The sequence below is a fragment of the Sebastes umbrosus genome, unplaced genomic scaffold (genome assembly GCF_015220745.1).
Source record: "Sebastes umbrosus isolate fSebUmb1 unplaced genomic scaffold, fSebUmb1.pri scaffold_77_arrow_ctg1, whole genome shotgun sequence".
NCBI classification, from domain to species: Eukaryota; Metazoa; Chordata; class Actinopteri; order Perciformes; family Sebastidae; genus Sebastes; species Sebastes umbrosus.
Genome location: NW_023618538.1, coordinates 95001 through 115000, shown reverse-complemented (window position 1 = coordinate 115000; position 20000 = coordinate 95001). Strand labels below are relative to the sequence as shown.

The 20000-nt window shown below is 44.1% G+C and overlaps 2 protein-coding genes across 8 annotated transcripts in view; one reads left to right on the top strand and one right to left on the bottom strand.

The window, feature by feature from the left end:
* Positions 1–10581, bottom strand: part of LOC119484483 (gelsolin-like) — a 16556-nt gene extending 5975 nt beyond the window's left edge. Inside the window, exons 1-6 of one of the 4 annotated variants that reach the window (XM_037763311.1) lie at positions 10222–10581; positions 3360–3560; positions 1258–1412; positions 905–1066; positions 637–696; positions 465–554 (exon numbers count right to left, since the gene is read on the bottom strand). In XM_037763311.1, coding sequence (XP_037619239.1) covers positions 465–554; positions 637–696; positions 905–1066; positions 1258–1412; positions 3360–3552 — 660 coding nt within the window. In that variant the 5' untranslated portion in view covers positions 3553–3560; positions 10222–10581. Of the gene's footprint in view, positions 1–464; positions 555–636; positions 697–904; positions 1067–1257; positions 1413–1657; positions 1672–3014; positions 3039–3359; positions 3561–10221 lie in introns of those variants that run through there. The other 3 variants (XM_037763312.1, XM_037763314.1, XM_037763313.1) reach the window with 3 other exon arrangements.
* A 3368-nt stretch (positions 10582–13949) lies between these two features.
* Positions 13950–20000, top strand: part of fam160b2 (family with sequence similarity 160 member B2) — a 20706-nt gene continuing 14655 nt past the window's right edge. For all 4 annotated transcript variants that reach the window (XM_037763306.1, XM_037763303.1, XM_037763304.1 and 1 more), the window contains exons 1-8: positions 13950–14134; positions 15311–15389; positions 15474–15559; positions 16027–16110; positions 16265–16369; positions 16503–16622; positions 19465–19734; positions 19893–20000. The exon at positions 19893–20000 is cut by the window's right edge and continues 92 nt beyond it. In XM_037763306.1, coding sequence (XP_037619234.1) covers positions 14084–14134; positions 15311–15389; positions 15474–15559; positions 16027–16110; positions 16265–16369; positions 16503–16622; positions 19465–19734; positions 19893–20000 — 903 coding nt within the window. In that variant the 5' untranslated portion in view covers positions 13950–14083. The remainder of the gene's footprint in view (positions 14135–15310; positions 15390–15473; positions 15560–16026; positions 16111–16264; positions 16370–16502; positions 16623–19464; positions 19735–19892) is intronic.

Genomic DNA, 20000 nt, shown 5'->3' with positions numbered 1-20000 from the left:
TCACAGGTCAACAGGAAGAGGTCACGGGTCAACGGGAAGAGGTCAAGGGTCAACAGGAAGATGTCACGGGTCAACGGGAAGAGGTCACAGGTCAACAGGAAGAGGTCACGGGTCAACGGGAAGAGGTCAACGGGAAGAGGTCAAGGGTCAACAGGAAGAGGTCACGGGTCAACGGGAAGAGGTCACAGGTCAACAGGAAGAGGTCACGGGTCAACGGGAAGAGGTCACAGGTCAACAGGAAGAGGTCATGGGTCAACAGGAAGAGGTCACGGGTCAACGGGAAGAGGTCACAGGTCAACAGGAAGAGGTCACGGGTCAACGGGAAGAGGTCACGGGTCAACGGGAAGAGGTCACAGGTCAACAGGAAGAGGTCATGGGTCAACAGGAAGAGGTCACAGGTCAACAGCATAGGGTATAGGTATATACAGTATATATAGTACATCTACTATACTTATATTGGTCACCTGCAGCATCCTCTCTGGCTCCTCCCCCTCCTCACAGAACTGCAGCTCGGCCCGCCCACACCGCTCGTCGTCACGGATACCCTTAGACACCTGTCAATCAACCAATCAACCAATCAATCAGTGGTGATGTCACTGATTAAAGATGATGTCATGAGGTGATGTCACCACTCACCAGAGTGGCCTTCAGCTTCTCAAAGCGGTTGCTATGGTTACCAGACCACTGGATGATTTCCTGTAGAGAGAGAGAGAGACAGGTTCAACGGTCTGTCTCTGTCCTCTTGTCTCACCTCTCCACCTGTCTCACATCTCCACCTGTCTCACCTCTCCACCTGTCTCACCTCTCCTCTTGTCTCACCTCTCCACCTGTCTCACCTCTCCACCTGTCTCACCCCTCCTCTTGTCTCACCTCTCCACCTGTCTCACCTCTCCACCTGTCTCACCTCTCCCAGGTCCAGTATGAAACTGTCTCCATGGTTGAAACTGTCCCAGCTGACAGGAACCTCCGTTGCCCTGACGACGCGTCGACCTTTGACGTGCAGCAACCTCTGGACCTCGACGTCATTGGTCACCACGTGTTGGAACCCTGAGGCCACGCCCCCTTTCTGTGTGAGAGGAAGTGATGTCATCACAGGAAATGGATCTTTACTGCAGTACAAGTAGTACGCTCAATTTATAGTGTGTGTATGCATATATATATATATATATATATATATATATATATATATATACACTACAGTAGTACTACTACATAGTACTGCTACAGTAGTACTGTTAGTACTACTCCTGTAGTTACCATGTACTTCAGTCCGGTTTTGAAGTATCCGGTGAAGGTACTGGACTCGTGTCCCTGGACTTCGCGGTACTGGACCGGTGCACCATGAAGGAAATCGTCCATCTGCACCGTAAATATGGTCGCCGCCCCGCTCTCATCCTGAGAGCACTCTGAACCTGCAAGACAACCGACCAATCAGAGAGCAGAACCAGAGTCACACCACAATCAGCTACTGAGGCTACTACCAACTACTACTTTAGTACCAGTACTACTATAGTACTATATAGTAGACCGTGATGTGTGGAGTCCCTCAGGGTTCAACCCCGGGGCCACTTCACTTCCTCATTCATTCTCTCTAGTACTAGTACTACTGTACTGCTGTACATGCTCAGCAGTACATGATGTACTGTAGTATTAGTACCTAGCCAGTAGTGCAGGTTGTACTGCAGGTGTAGTAGTATTAGTACATGATATATTGTAGTATTAGTACATGATGTATTGTAGTATTAGTACATGATGTATTGTAGTATTAGTACATGATGTATTGTAGTATTTGTACATGATATATTGTAGTATTAGTACATGATGTATTGTAGTATTAGTACATGATGTATTGTAGTATTAGTACCTAGCCAGTAGTGCAGGTTGTACTGCAGGTGTAGTAGTATTAGTACATGATGTACTGTAGTATTAATACCTAGCCAGTAGTGCAGGTTGTATTGCAGGTGTAGTAGTATTAGTACATGATGTATTGTAGTATTAGTACATGATGTATTGTAGTATTAGTACATGATGTATTGTAGTATTTGTACATGATATATTGTAGTATTAGTACATGATGTATTGTAGTATTAGTACATGATGTATTGTAGTATTAGTACCTAGCCAGTAGTGCAGGTTGTACTGCAGGTGTAGTAGTATTAGTACATGATGTACTGTAGTATTAATACCTAGCCAGTAGTGCAGGTTGTACTGCAGGTGTAGTAGTATTAGTACATGATGTATTGTAGTATTAGTACATGATGTACTGTAGTATTAGTACATGATGTATTGTGGTATTAGTACATGATGTATTGTAGTATTTGTACATGATATATTGTAGTATTAGTACATGATGTATTGTAGTATTAGTACATGATGTATTGTAGTATTAGTACCTAGCCAGTAGTGCAGGTTGTACTGCAGGTGTAGTAGTATTAGTACATGATGTACTGTAGTATTAATACCTAGCCAGTAGTGCAGGTTGTATTGCAGGTGTAGTAGTATTAGTACATGATGTATTGTAGTATTAGTACATGATGTATTGTAGTATTAGTACATGATGTATTGTAGTATTTGTACATGATATATTGTAGTATTAGTACATGATGTATTGTAGTATTAGTACATGATGTATTGTAGTATTAGTACCTAGCCAGTAGTGCAGGTTGTACTGCAGGTGTAGTAGTATTAGTACATGATGTACTGTAGTATTAATACCTAGCCAGTAGTGCAGGTTGTACTGCAGGTGTAGTAGTATTAGTACATGATGTATTGTAGTATTAGTACATGATGTACTGTAGTATTAGTACATGATGTATTGTGGTATTAGTACATGATGTATTGTAGTATTAGTACATGATATATTGTAGTATTAGTACATGATGTATTGTAGTATTAGTACATGATGTATTGTAGTATTAGTACCTAGCCAGTAGTGCAGGTTGTACTGCAGGTGTAGTAGTATTAGTACATGATGTACTGTAGTATTAGTACATGATGTACTGTAGTATTAATACCTAGCCAGTAGTGCAGGTCGTACTGCAGGTGTAGTAGTATTAGTACATGATGTATTGTAGTATTAGTACATGATGTACTGTAGTATTAGTACATGATGTACTGTAGTATTAATACCTAGCCAGTAGTGCAGGTTGTACTGCAGGTGTAGTAGTATTAGTACATGATGTATTGTAGTATTAGTACATGATATATTGTAGTATTAGTACATGATGTATTGTAGTATTAGTACATGATGTATTGTAGTATTAGTACATGATGTATTGTAGTATTAGTACATGATATATTGTAGTATTAGTACATGATGTATTGTAGTATTAGTACATGATGTATTGTAGTATTAGTACCTAGCCAGTAGTGCAGGTCGTACTGCATGTCTCCTCGGCGGTTCTCGGTGCTGTGGAGAACCAGGTACGCGTCTCCAGAGTAGAACCCTCCTCGCAGACTCTGAGGAACCGGAACCAGCTCCATCTTCTCCACTCGCCACACCTGAAGCCCCGCCCTCTTACCCGCACCCTCAAACTCTGGATGGAACACCATGATGTCACCTGCAGGGGGCGGAGCCACACAACACCTGAACACCTCGGGGACATTCAGTCTCTGAGAAGTGAAGTCTTAAACCTGCATCCTGTCTACCAGCCAGCAGGGGGCGCCTCCTCTGGGTCTAGAGAAGTCTCTGAGAAAATGAGCCTACTTGATTTATTACCTCAGGAAACATTATAAACATGTCTCAAAAAGAAACCAAGATGGAGACGGCCAGAAACCACGAAGGAGACGGCCAGAAACCAAGAGGGAGACGGCCAGAAACCACGAAGGAGACGGCCAGAAACCACGAGGGAGACGGCCAGAAACCAAGATGGAGACGGCCAGAAACCAAGATGGAGACGGCCAGAAACCACGAGGGAGACGGCCAGAAACCAAGATGGAGACGGCCAGAAACCACGAAGGAGACGGCCAGAAACCAAGATGGAGACGGCCAGAAACCACGAAGGAGACGGCCAGAAACCAAGAGGGAGACGGCCAGAAACCAAGATGGAGACGGCCAGAAACCAAGAGGGAGACGGCCAGAAACCAAGAGGGAGACGGCCAGAAACCAAGATGGAGACGGTCAGAAACCACGAAGGAGACGGCCAGAAACCAAGAGGGAGACGGCCAGAAACCAAGATGGAGACGGCCAGAAACCACGAAGGAGACGGCCAGAAACCAAGATGGAGACGGCCAGAAACCAAGATGGAGATGGCCAGAAACCACGAAGGAGACAGCCAGAAACCAAGATGGAGACGGCCAGAAACCACGAAGGAGACGGCCAGAAACCAAGATGGAGACGGCCAGAAACCACGAAGGAGACGGCCAGAAACCACGAAGGAGACGGCCAGAAACCAAGATGGAGACGGCCAGAAACCACGAAGGAGACGGCCAGAAACCAAGAGGGAGACAGTCAGAAACCACGAAGGAGACGGCCAGAAACCAAGAGGGAGACGGCCAGAAACCACGAAGGAGACGGCCAGAAACCAAGAGGGAGACGGCCAGAAACCACGAAGGAGACGGCCAGAAACCAAGATGGAGACGGCCAGAAACCACGAAGGAGACGGCCAGAAACCACGAAGGAGACGGCCAGAAACCAAGATGGAGACGGCCAGAAACCACGAAGGAGACGGCCAGAAACCAAGAGGGAGACAGTCAGAAACCACGAAGGAGACGGCCAGAAACCAAGAGGGAGACGGCCAGAAACCACGAAGGAGACGGCCAGAAACCAAGAGGGAGACGGCCAGAAACCACGAAGGAGACGGCCAGAAACCAAGATGGAGACGGCCAGAAACCACGAAGGAGACGGCCAGAAACCACGAAGGAGACGGCCAGAAACCAAGATGGAGACGGCCAGAAACCACGAAGGAGACGGCCAGAAACCAAGATGGAGACGGCCAGAAACCACGAAGGAGACGGCCAGAAACCACGAAGGAGACGGCCAGAAACCAAGATGGAGACGGCCAGAAACCAAGAGGGAGACGGCCAGAAACCACGAAGGAGACGGCCAGAAACCAAGATGGAGACGGCCAGAAACCACGAAGGAGACGGCCAGAAACCACGAAGGAGACGGCCAGAAACCAAGATGGAGACGGCCAGAAACCACGAGGGAGACGGCCAGAAACCAAGATGGAGACGGCCAGAAACCACGAAGGAGACGGCCAGAAACCAAGATGGAGACGGCCAGAAACCACGAAGGAGACGGCCAGAAACCAAGAGGGAGACGGCCAGAAACCAAGATGGAGACGGCCAGAAACCAAGAGGGAGACGGCCAGAAACCAAGAGGGAGACGGCCAGAAACCAAGATGGAGACGGTCAGAAACCACGAAGGAGACGGCCAGAAACCAAGAGGGAGACGGCCAGAAACCAAGATGGAGACGGCCAGAAACCACGAAGGAGACGGCCAGAAACCAAGATGGAGACGGCCAGAAACCAAGATGGAGATGGCCAGAAACCACGAAGGAGACGGCCAGAAACCAAGATGGAGACGGCCAGAAACCACGAAGGAGACGGCCAGAAACCAAGATGGAGACGGCCAGAAACCACGAAGGAGACGGCCAGAAACCACGAAGGAGACGGCCAGAAACCAAGATGGAGACGGCCAGAAACCACGAAGGAGACGGCCAGAAACCAAGAGGGAGACAGTCAGAAACCACGAAGGAGACGGCCAGAAACCAAGAGGGAGACGGCCAGAAACCACGAAGGAGACGGCCAGAAACCAAGAGGGAGACGGCCAGAAACCACGAAGGAGACGGCCAGAAACCAAGATGGAGACGGCCAGAAACCACGAAGGAGATGGCCAGAAACCACGAAGGAGACGGCCAGAAACCAAGATGGAGACGGCCAGAAACCACGAAGGAGACGGCCAGAAACCAAGAGGGAGACAGTCAGAAACCACGAAGGAGACGGCCAGAAACCAAGAGGGAGACGGCCAGAAACCACGAAGGAGACGGCCAGAAACCAAGAGGGAGACGGCCAGAAACCACGAAGGAGACGGCCAGAAACCAAGATGGAGACGGCCAGAAACCACGAAGGAGACGGCCAGAAACCACGAAGGAGACGGCCAGAAACCAAGATGGAGACGGCCAGAAACCACGAAGGAGACGGCCAGAAACCAAGATGGAGACGGCCAGAAACCACGAAGGAGACGGCCAGAAACCACGAAGGAGACGGCCAGAAACCAAGATGGAGACGGCCAGAAACCAAGAGGGAGACGGCCAGAAACCACGAAGGAGACGGCCAGAAACCAAGATGGAGACGGCCAGAAACCAAGAAGGAGACGGCCAGAAACCACGAAGGAGACGGCCAGAAACCAAGAAGGAGACGGTCAAAAACCAAGATGGAGACGGCCAGAAACCAAGAGGGAGACGACCAGAAACCAAGATGGCGACGGTCAAAAAACCAAGATGGAGACGGTCAAAAACCAAGATGGAGACGGTCAAAAACCAAGATGGAGACGACTAAAAACAAAATGGCGACGACTAAAAAACAAAATGGCCACAGACAAAAACAAGATGGAGACGGTCAAAAACCAAGATGGAGACGGTCAAAAACCAAGATGGCGACGACTAAAAACCAAGATGGAGACGACTAAAAACAAAATGGCGACGACTAAAAAACAAAATGGCCACAGACAAAAAACAAGATGGAGACGACCAAAAACCAAGATGGAGACGGCCAGAAACCAAGATGGTGACGACTAAAAACCAAGATGGTGACGACTAAAAACCAAGATGGAGACGACTAAAAACCAAGATGGAGACGGCCAAAAACCACGATGGAGACGACTAAAAACCAAGATGGAGACGGCCAGAAACCAAGATGGTGACGACTAAAAACCAAGATGGAGACGACTAAAAACCAAGATGGAGACGGGCAGAAACCAAGATGGAGACGGTCAAAAAAACAAGATGGAGACGGTCAAAAGCCAAGATGGAGACGACTAAAAACCAAGATGGAGACGGCCAGAAACCAAGATGGTGACGACTAAAAACCAAGATGGAGACGACTAAAAACCAAGATGGAGACGGGCAGAAACCAAGATGGAGACGGTCAAAAAAACAAGATGGAGACGGTCAAAAGCCAAGATGGAGACGACTAAAAACCAAGATGGAGACGACTAAAAACCAAGATGGCGACAACTAAAAACCAAGATGGTGACGACCAAAAACCAAGATGGCGATGACTAAAAACAATATGGCGACTACTAAAAAACAAAATGGCCACAGACAAAAACCAAGATGGGGACGGTCAAAAACCAAGATGGAGACGACCAAAAACCAAGATGGAGACGACCAAAAACCAAGATGGAGACGGCCAAAAACCAAGATGGAGACGGGCAGAAACCAAGATGGAGACGGTCAAAAAACCAAGATGGAGACGGTCAAAAGCCAAGATGGAGACGACTAAAAACCAAGATGGAGACAACTAAAAACCAAGATGGCGACAACTAAAAACCAAGATGGTGACGACCAAAAACCAAAATGGCGATGACTAAAAACAAAATGGCGACTACTAAAAAACAAAATGGCCACAGACAAAAACCAAGATGGCGACAACTAAAAACCAAGATGGTGACGACCAAAAACCAAGATGGAGACGACCAAAAACCAAGATGGAGACGACCAAAAACCAAGATGGAGACGACCAAAAACCAAGATGGAGACGGGCAGAAACCAAGATGGAGACGACCAGAAACCAAGATGGAGACAACTAAAAACCAAAGATGGAGACGACCAAAAACCAAGATGGAGACGACCAAAAAACCAAGATGGAGACGGCCAGAAACCAAGATGGAGACGGCCAGAAACCAAGATGGTGACGACTAAAAACCAAGATGGTGACGACCAAAAACCAAGATGGAGATAGCCAAAAACCAAGATGGAGACGGCCAGAAACCAAGATGGTGACGACTAAAAACCAAGATGGAGACGACCAAAAACCAAGATGGAGACGGCCAGAAACCAAGATGGTGACGACCAAAAACCAAGATGGTGACAACTAAAAACCAAGATGGCGACGACTAAAGACAAAATGGCGATGACTAAAAACCAAGATGGTGACTGTCAAAAACCAAGATGGTGACGACCAAAAACCAAGATGGTGACGACTAAAAACAAAATGGCGACGACTAAAAAACAAAATGGCCACGACTAAAAACCAAGATGGAGACGGTCAAAAACCAAGATGGCGACAACTAAAAACCAAGATGGAGACGACTAAAAACCAAGATGGCGACAACTAAAAACCAAGATGGTGACGACCAAAAACCAAGATGGCGACGACTAAAAACAAAATGGCGACGACTAAAAAACAAAATGGCCACAGACAAAAACCAAGATGGTGACGGTCAAAAAACCAAGATGGCGACGACTAAAAACAAAATGGCGACGACTAAAAAACAAAATGGCCACAGACAAAAACCAAGATGGTGACGGTCAAAAAACCAAGATGGCGACGACTAAAAACCAAGATGGAGACGACTAAAAACCAAGATGGCGACGACTAAAAACCAAGATGGAGACGACTAAAAACCAAGATGGCGACAACTAAAAACCAAGATGGAGACGACTAAAAACCAAGATGGCGACAACTAAAAACCAAGATGGAGACGGTCAAAAACCAAGATGGAGACGACTAAAAACCAAGATGGAGACGGTCAAAAACCAAGATGGAGACGACTAAAAACCAAGATGGTGACGGTCAAAAAACCAAGATGGCGACGACTAAAAACAAAATGGCGACGACTAATAAACAAAATGGCCACAGACAAAAACCAAGATGGCGACGACTAAAAACCAAGATGGAGACGGTCAAAAACCAAGATGGAGACGACTAGAATGGTGAACTTGAGGCTTCAAAGCGTCAGTCCACAACCCAATGAGTGATGTCAGGGTGACAACGTCCACTTCCTCTAGATGGCCTCTGGCCTCCCCTGAGGGCGGGGCCTACTATGAGGGCGTGGCCTCCCCTGAGGGCGGGGCCTACTATGAGGGCGTGGCCTCCCTGAGGGCGGGGCCTACTCTGAGGGCGGGGCCTACTCTGAGGGCGTGGCCTCCCCTGAGGGCGGGGCCTACTCTGAGGGCGGGGCCTCCCCTGAGGGCGGGGCCTACTCTGAGGGCGGGGCCTCCCCTGAGGGCGGGGCCTACTCTGAGGGCGGGGCCTACTCTGAGGGCGGGGCCTACTCTCTCTAGTGGAGTTAAACTGTCAAATCTAAATGTGGACTTTTTATTTTCATTTTGTTTTATTGTTTTGTTTTCCCAGTTTGTTTGTGTTTATTATTAACAGAGTGAAATACATCAGTCTCTCTTTAGTGGAGGAAACCGTGAGTTTACTGTCGGCTTCATCTTCCATAGAGCAGAGTGACTCATCTTCATCTTCCATAGAGCAGAGTGACTCATCTTCTCCAACACTAAACAAAAGACCATCAACTGTCTGTCAGACAGCTGCAGCTCCCGCCTCTAAACCCTCTCAACGGAACAATGAACTGAATGTTGATTTAAATCTGACAGGAAACCAACATGATCTAGTTCCTGAACACACCGTGATGATGATGACGATGAAGAAGAAGAAGAAGAAGAAGAAGAAGAAGAAGAGCGGTTCCTTCCTGTTTCTGGAGCTCAGACAGAATTAGGTCAGAGAACCACAGCTGGTCCTCTGGTTTAATGATGAGTTAAAGACATAAAGACAGACTGATGTGAGACATAAAGACAGACTGATGTGAGACATAAAGACAGACTGATGTGAGACATAAAGACAGACTGATGTGAGACAGAGAGACAGACTGATGTGAGACATAAAGACAGACTGATGTGAGACAGAGAGACAGACTGATGTGAGACATAAAGACAGACTGATGTGAGATATAAAGACAGACTGATGTGAGACATAAAGACAGACTGATGTGAGACAGAGAGACAGACTGATGTCAGACATAAAGACAGACTGATGTCAGACATAAAGACAGACTGATGTGAGACAGAGAGACAGACTGATGTGAGACATAAAGACAGACTGATGTGAGACAGAGAGACAGACTGATGTGAGACAGAGAGACAGACTGATGTGAGACAGAGAGACAGACTGATGTGAGACATAAAGACAGACTGATGTGAGACATAAAGACAGACTGATGTGAGACATAAAGACAGACTGATGTGAGACAGAGAGACAGAGTTAACTCACCTTCAGGCAGTAGTTCAGCTGGATGTGAGGTGATGTGATGTGAACTTGTTGCACACGGCTGAGTCACTGACGGAGTGTGTGGGGGGGGGAGGGGCTGCAGGTAACTCTACCTGTCCAACACCTCCACCCCCATCCTGACACACCCAGCTGATCCACCACCAGGCTGAAACTGTGAAACCTGAAACCTGTTCAACAAATAACAGTCATGTTCAGCAGCAGCAGGACTGTGTGTATGTGTATATATGTGTGTGTGTGTGTGTGTGTGTGTATACAGGGTGGACACACATGTTTTATTTCCCATTTCAACAGTCGATGATGTCACTGATAAATCTTCTTCCTGTAGTTTTGTCTCTTCTTCTGATGACGTCCTCGGTGTTGCCTTCAGGTACCTCACAGCTGTCTGGAATAACGATATCTCTTCTGTGTTTGAAAGGTTTGGAACGAAGAGACGGACAGATGGACAGATAAACCAGTGTCCAGATGTTCACCTGTGTACAGATGTTCACTTATTAAAGAGCTGATACAGGATCAGTGGTTAGCAGTGGTGGAAAGTAACTAAGTACATTTACTCTATTACTTTACAAACTCCAGGTACTGGTGCTTTACTGTATACTTCTCCTCCACTACATCTCAGAGGGAGCTATTGTACTTTATACTCCACTACATTTATCTGACAGTAAAAGGTCAGATTACTTCTTCTGACTGGACGGTTAAGAAATGAAAAAAGAAAATAACACATAAATAAATAAGTGGGGAAAAAAAGGAGAAATCTAGCATATATAAATACACACATTTAAAAATAATTCAAAAATAAATAAATTAAAATAAATGCAAAATAATAATTAAATAAAAATGTATACAAAAATAAATAAATTAAAAAAAATAATAAAAATAGATACATAAATAAATAAGTTTGGGGAAATAAATAAGTGTGGAAAAAAGAAGAACTCGTACATAAATAAATTAATAAAATGCACACATTTAAAATAATTCAAAAATAAATGCAAAAAATAAATAAATAAAAATAAATGCAAAATTATAATTAAATAAAAATAAATAAAAAAATGTATTAAAAATAGATAGTATAATAGATATATATTATAAGTTTGGGGAAATAAATAAGGAGGAAAAATATAAATCGTGCATGAATAAATAAATACACACATTTAAAAATTATTCAAACATAAATGCAAAATTATAAATAAAAGAAAATAAATACATTTAAAAATGTATAAAAAAATAGATACATAAATAAATAAAGGGGGAAATTAAACACCAGTAAATACAAGGAATTAATAAAAATATAAATAAATAAAGAAGCAAATTAAAACAAATATCAATTTATGTCACATTTGATCAATTAATTAATAGCTATATTTATTTTTAATAGTATTTTTGCTACATTTAATGACATTTATTCTCTATTGAGTAATTTATTTATTTATTGAATAATTTATTTATTATTTCATAGAAAAACTGAGGAGAAGTTTAACTGGAAGAAAAGTTGATATTAGCTCAGATAAAGCCTCAGCAGGCCTTCAGGAGTCAGAAACACTTCAGTTCTTATTACTGTTCGTCCTGCACCTCCTCATCCTTAGAACAAACTTCTAGATGTGATTGAAGATGCACCAACAGGAGCCACTTTTAGATCTAGACTCAGGACCAAACTGTTCTCAGACGCTTTTCTTAATTGATCAAATCACTTTACTGTCTTTTGATTGTTTTTATTATCCTTTTAACTTATACTCTTACATTCTTTTATTCGTTTTTATCTTAAGCACTTAATGCTCTTTTATATCTGTAAAGCACTTTGAATTGCCTTTGTGTATAACATATGCTCTAGAACAGGGCTGCCCAAACTGGGGCCCGCGGGCCAAAATTGGCCCGCCATCAGGTTTGATTCGGCCCGCCAGATGTTAGCAAATTATTTATTTTTTTATTAACAGACCCAACTGACTTTACTGTGTACTCAGGTTTATGGTTAGAAGATAGTGGCATGAAACTAGAAAACCTAAGGACTCCATTAGTACCAATCATGTCATGTCAGCTTGTCAGGAAAGAGGCTAACACTCTAAAGTTGGGCTAAATTTTGGTGGGGAAAAACTGGCATGGCCATTTGTCAAAGGGTCCTTTGACCTCTGACCTCCAGATATGTGACTGTAAATGGGTTCTATGGGTACCCACGAGTCTCCCCTTTACAGACATGCCCACTTTATAATAGGGCCCTGAAAATCTTGGACAAAAAGCAATTGAGGTAACATCATTAAGGTCCCATCATTAAGGTCCCATCATTAAGGTCCCATCATTGAGGTCCCATCATTAAGGTCCCATCATTGAGGTCCCATCATTGAGGTCCCATCATTGAGGTCCCATCATTAAGGTCCCATCATTGAGGTCCCATCATTGAGGTACCATCATTGAGGTACCATCATTGAGGTCCCATCATTAAGGTCCCATCATTGAGGTACCATCATTGAGGTCCCATCATTGAGGTCCCATCATTGAGGTCCCATCATTAAGGTAACATCATTGAGGTCCCATCATTGAGGTACCATCATTAAGGTAACATCATTAAGGTCCCATCATTAAGGTAACATCATTAAGGTCCCATCATTAAGGTAACATCATTGAGGTCCCATCATTGAGGTCCCATCATTAAGGTAACATCATTGAGGTCCCATCATTGAGGTACCATCACTGAGGTCCCATCATTGAGGTACCATCACTGAGGTCCCATCACTGAGGTCCCATCATTAAGGTAACATCATTAAGGTCCCATCATTGAGGTACCATCACTGAGGTCCCATCATTGAGGTACCATCACTGAGGTCCCATCACTGAGGTCCCATCATTGAGGTACCATCACTGAGGTACCATCATTGAGGTACCATCACTGAGGTACCATCACTGAGGTACCATCATTGAGGTCCCATCATTGCAGCATTCTGAGTAAATATAAGATGTTAAGTTTTGCAAACTTTATTGATTTTCATTATGTAAAGCTTGTGTTTAAATGTTTGAACGGACTTGCTCCTCTGCCTTTCTGTAAATACATCATGAGACTACAGAGCTGCAGCAGATCCAAGAGGCGACTGTAAAGTTCAATTCTGCAGAACATCTTTTGCTCAGACAGCTTTTTGTGTGAAAGGAGTGAAGTGTTGGAACTCGCTACCTGATCACTTAAAATCTGCTGTAAACTTTACCACCTTTAAGAGAGAAACCAAATCCTGGTTAATTCAGCGACAAACCTGAACTCATGTCTAGTTTTTACATGTAATGTTTTTAAATGTGTGCTTTAATGTATTTATTTATTTTCCCATTCCTGTTTTAATCTCTTATTTTCACTAAAAGCCTTCTAGAGACAGGTGTTGCACATAAGCATCCGCTATAAGCACCATGATACTGGCATCAGAGAGCTGTTTTTAATTTGTCTATGCACATTGTATTGGTCCCTATTAAATAAACCGTGAATGAATAATCCTATGCAGTTTGGGGGAAAACATGCAGTATACATGGGAACTTGGGATCCTAGTACCATTTGGCATCTTAACAATACAATACAAGAGGTGTTTCATTTTGGCCCGTGGCCCACCATTGAGTTCCAGTTTTGGCCCTCCAAGGGAGAAGTTTGGGCCCCTTGCTTTATCAATAAACTGGCCTTGTCTCAGCGAAGCTCTTATTCTGAAACCGGATGTGATACAGTTCACTCGGATAGTGTTCTTTTATTTTGAAACGTGTCCCCGGATGTTGATATGTGGTAGTTTGAGCAGTCAGCTGTTAGTGGAGTCAACAACATGCTGCTAACCGGGAACTAACCGGGTCTAACCGGGAACTAACTGGGTCTAACCGGGTTAACGGACTGATGGAGGCGTTCAGCCGGCTGGGCAGTCTGCTGCTGACCGCTCTGGAGACGGTGAGACACTCTGAGGACAACAAGTCTGCTACTGTTAGCTCTGTTAGCTCTGCTAGCTCTGCTAGCTCTGTTAGCTCTGCTAGCTAGAGACAGGACAAAGTTTAACAAAGATAAAGAGTCTCTCTCTGTCTGTCTGTCCTCTTCCTGTCTGTCTGTCTGTCCTCTTCCTGTCTGTCTGTCTGTCTGTCTGTCCTCTTCCTGTCTGTCTGTCTGTCTGTCTGTCTGTCCTCTTCCTGTCTGTCTGTCTGTCCTCTTCCTGTCTGTCTGTCTGTCTGTCTGTCCTCTTCCTGTCTGTCTGTCTGTCTGTCTGTCTGTCCTCTTCCTGTCTGTCTGTCCTCTTCCTGTCTGTCTGTCCTCTTCCTGTCTGTCTGTCTGTCCTCTTCCTGTCTGTCTGTCTGTCTGTCTGTCTGTCCTCTTCCTGTCTGTCTGTCTGTCCTCTTCCTGTCTTCCTGTCTGTCTGTCTGTCCTCTTCCTGTCTGTCTGTCTGTCCTCTTCCTGTCTGTCTGTCTGTCCTCTTCCTGTCTGTCTGTCTGTCCTCTTCCTGTCTGTCTCTCTGTCTGTCTGTCTGTCCTCTTCCTGTCTGTCTGTCTGTCCTCTTCCTGTCTGTCTGTCTGTCCTCTTCCTGTCTGTCTGTCTGTCCTCTTCCTGTCTGTCTGTCTGTGTAGTGAAGCTATCATGGAGCTAACAGCAGCTAAAGCTAGCTCCTCCAGGTGTGTGGTGTTTACCTGCAGCAGGTGAGTGAGGACGTGGAGGTGGACGTGGAGGTGGACGTGGAGGAATGTGTCCAGGTGTTCAGACATGTTCAGACGCTCAGTGAATGTGAGACAGTAACTGTCTCTGATTGATCAGGTTAAAGATCAATATATGTGATCAGCTGTCCTCACACATGTAGTGATTAAACAGCTGTAGAGGTCAGAGGTCAGAGGTCACTCAGGATCTGTTAACATGTTGATGACATCACAATTTCATCCTCCTTCAGTCGTCATGACAACACAAACACCACCGTGTTTCTACATGTGATTACTGAAACTGAAAGTCCTGTCTGTCTCTCTCTACCTGTCTGTCTCTACCTGTCTGTCTCTCTTACCCGTCTGTCTGTCTCTTTGCCTGTCTGTCTGTCTCTCTACCTGTCTGTCTGTCTCTGCCTGTCTGTCTCTCTACCTGTCTGTCTCTCAGAGGGAGCCTACAGTGGACCTGTTGGAGTCCTTCGTGGATCATTGGAAATCAATAACCAACTATTACATAGAGACTACAGGTGAGGAGCTTCAACCTGCAGACACTGAGTTACCTGTTCACCTGAGCAGCCAATCACATTCACCCGTTGTCTGTCTGTGTGTAGATGACAGTCGTCCTGTCAAACAGACAGAGATCCCCTGGCGTCTCAAACAGATGTTGGACATCCTGGTGTACGAGGAGAAACAACAGGTGACTGAAACACACCTGAACACACACCTGAACACACACCTTAACACGCACTTTAACACGCACTTTAACACGCACCTTAACACACACCTTGACACACACCTGGACACAAACCGGAACACACACCTGAACACACACCTGAACACACACCTGAACATGCACCAGAACACGCACCTGAACACACAGCTGGACACACACCGGAACACGCACTTGAACACACACCTGAACACACACCTGAACACACACCTGGAAAAGCACCTGAACACACACCTGAACATGCACCTGAACACACACCTGAACACACACCTGAACACACACCTGGAAAAGCACCTGAACACACACCTGAACATGCACCTGGACACACACCTGAACAGGTGTATTGGTTAATGTATTGGTGTATTGATTGATATATTGATGTATTGACTGGTGTATCGGTGTATTGATGAATGTATTGGTGTATTGATCTGCAGGCCGTGGAGGACACAGGGCCATGTCTGGAGTATCTACTGCAACACAAACTGTTGGAGACTCTGTGTACTCTGGGGAAGGCTCAGGTAACAAGAGATTCTAATAGAGGAGGATTCTACTCAGGCTGTATTTACACTCATGTTTACATCTGCTCCTCCTCCTCTTCCTCTTCCTCTTCCTCTTCCTCTTCCTCTTCCTCTTCCTCTTCCTCCTCCTCCTCCTCCTCCTCCTCCTCCTCAGTATCCTCCAGGCATGGTTCAGCAGGTCTTGATGTTCTTCTCTAAGTTGTTGTCTCAGATCCAGAAGCCTCTGCTGCAGCTGGTCAACGTCTACAGACCTGTACAGGTAAACACAGGATGTAGTCACACCTGGTGTGAAACAGTCAGTTACTAGGGTCCCACCTGGTGTCAGTCATGTGACTCCCCTGTCACTGTGCTGATGATGTCACCGTCTGACATCACCTCTGCTCTGCTTCTAGAAGCTGATTCGTCTTTGTGCACTTCCTGGTTCCCACACTGAGAAGGAGGAAGCTCAGTTCTTATTGGTCGTCTGCTCCAGAGTCAAACAGGATCCGCACACGCTCAGATCCGTCTTACAGGTAACCACCAGCTAACTAACTAACTATCTAAACCACCAGCTAACCAACTAACTAACTAAACCACCAGCTAACTAACTAACTATCTAAACCACCAGCTAACCAACTAACTAACTAAACCACCAGCTAACTAACTAACTATCTAAACCACCAGCTAACCAACTAACTAACTAAACCACCAGCTAACTAACTAACTATCTAAACCACCAGCTAACTAACTAACTAAACCACCAGCTAACTAACTAACTATCTAAACCACCAGCTAACTAACTAACTAACTAAACCACCAGCTAACTAACTAACTAAACCACCAGCTAACTAACTAACTATCTAAACCACCAGCTAACTAACTAACTAACTAAACCACCAGCTAACTAACTAACTAAACCACCAGCTAACTAACTAACTAAACCACCAGCTAACTAACTAACTATCTAAACCACCAGCTAACTAACTAACTAACTAAACCACCAGCTAACTAACTAACTATCTAAACCACCAGCTAACTAACTAACTAAACCACCAGCTAACTAACTAACTAACTAAACCACCAGCTAACTAACTAACTAACTAAACCACCAGCTAACTAACTAACTAAACCACCAGCTAACTAACTAACTATCTAAACCACCAGCTAACTAACTAACTAACTAAACCACCAGCTAACTAACTAACTATCTAAACCACCAGCTAACTAACTAACTAAACCACCAGCTAACTAACTAACTAACTAAACCACCAGCTAACTAACTAACTATCTAAACCACCAGCTAACTAACTAACTAACTAAACCACCAGCTAACTAACTAACTATCTAAACCACCAGCTAACTAACTAACTAACTAAACCACCAGCTAACTAACTAACTAACTAAACCACCAGCTAACTAACTAACTATCTAAACCACCGGCTAACTAACTAACTATCTAAACCACCAGCTAACTAACTAACTAACTAAACCACCAGCTAACTAACTAACTAAACCACCAGCTAACTAACTAACTAACTAAACCACCAGCTAACTAACTAACTAACTATCTAAACCACCAGCTAACTAACTAACTAACTAAACCACCAGCTAACTAACTAACTATCTAAACCACCAGCTAACTAACTAACTAACTAAACCACCAGCTAACTAACTAACTAACTAAACCACCAGCTAACTAACTAACTAACTAAACCACCAGCTAACTAACTAACTAACTAAACCACCAGCTAACTAACTAACTAACTAAACCACCAGCTAACTAACTAACTAACTAACTAAACCACCAGCTAACTAACTAACTAAACCACCAGCTAACTAACTAACTATCTAAACCACCAGCTAACTAACTAACTAACTAAACCACCAGCTAACTAACTAACTAACTAAACCACCAGCTAACTAACTAACTAAACCACCAGCTAACTAACTAACTAACTAAACCACCAGCTAACTAACTAACTAACTAACTAAACCACCAGCTAACTAACTAACTATCTAAACCACCAGCTAACTAACTAACTATCTAAACCACCAGCTAACTAACTAACTAACTAAACCACCAGCTAACTAACTAACTATCTAAACCACCAGCTAACTAACTAACTAACTAAACCACCAGCTAACTAACTAACTAACTAAACCACCAGCTAACTAACTAACTAACTAAACCACCAGCTAACTAACTAACTATCTAAACCACCAGCTAACTAACTAACTAACTAAACCATCAGCTAACTAACTAACTAACTAAACCACCAGCTAACTAACTAACTAACTAACTAACTAAACCACCAGCTAACTAACTAACTACCTAAACCACCAGCTAACTAACTAACTAAACCACCAGCTAGCTAACGAACTAACTAACTAAACCACCAGCTAACTAACTAACTAACTAACTAACTAACTAACTAACTAAACCACCAGCTAACTAACGAACTAACTAACTAACTAAACCACCAGCTAACTAATTAACTAAACCACCAGCTAACTAACTAACTAACTAACTAACTAACTAAACCACCAGCTAGCTAACAAACTAACTAAACCACCAGCTAACTAACTAACTAACTAAACCATCAGCTAACTAACTAACTATCTAAACCACCAGCTAACTAACTAACTAACTAAACCACCAGCTAACTAACTAACTAACTAAACCATCAGCTAACTAACTAACTAATTAACTAAACCACCAGCTAACTAACTAACTAAACCATCAGCTAACTAACTAACTAACTAACTAAACCACCAGCTAACTAACTAACTAACTAAACCACCAGCTAACTTACTAACTAAACCACTGGCTAACTAACGAACTAACTAACTAACTAACTAAACCACCAGCTAACTAACTAACTACCTAAACCACCAGCTAACTAACTAACTAAACCACCAGCTAACTAACGAACTAACTAAACCACCAGCTAGCTAACGAACTAACTAACTAAACCACCAGCTAACTAACTAACTAACTAACTAACTAAACCACCAGCTAACTAACGAACTAACTAACTAACTAACTAAACCACCAGCTAGCTAACGAACTACCTAAACCACCAGCTAACTAACTAACTAAACCACCAGCTAACTAACGAACTAACTAAACCACCAGCTAGCTAACGAACTAACTAACTAAACCACCAGCTAACTAACTAACTAACTAACTAACTAAACCACCAGCTAACTAACGAACTAACTAACTAACTAACTAAACCACCAGCTTCACTAACTAACTAACTAAACCACCAGCTAACTAACTAACTAACTAAACCACCAGCTTCACTAACTAACTAACTAAACCACCAGCTAACTAACTAACTAACTAAACCACCAGTCATTCTGTGTTTTCAGATTCTGGACCAACCAGCAGCCAGGACACCAGCCTCTGACCAATCACAGCCCTGCACTCAAGCCTCCAATCACAGGACAGAGACACCGCCAATCTCCAGCCAATCAAAGTCCGGTCCCTGCAGCCCTGTCCAATCAGATTCATCTGCCTGCAGCCCTGTCCAATCAGAGTCCGGTCTCTGCAGCCCTGTCCAGTCAGATTCATCTGCCTGCAGCCCTGTCCAATCAGAGCCCGGTCTGCTGTCGGCTCTGCTGCAGCTCACCAAGAGTCAGGTCAGTTAAAGGGCCGGTGGGGAAACATGGACAATAGTAGTTGATAACAGGAAGCAGTATTATCTAGTAGTTGATAACAGGAAGCAGTATTATCTAGTAGTTGATAACAGGAAGCAGTATTATATAGTAGTTGATGTGGTCATGTTGTGTCTCCTCAGAAGGGTTCGGTGTGTCTGAAGGCTCATGAGAGCCTCCTGCTGCTGTCTTCTCTCCAGTCTGAGTCCTCAGAGGACATCCTGTCCCATCAGACCCAGCTGGGAGAGCTG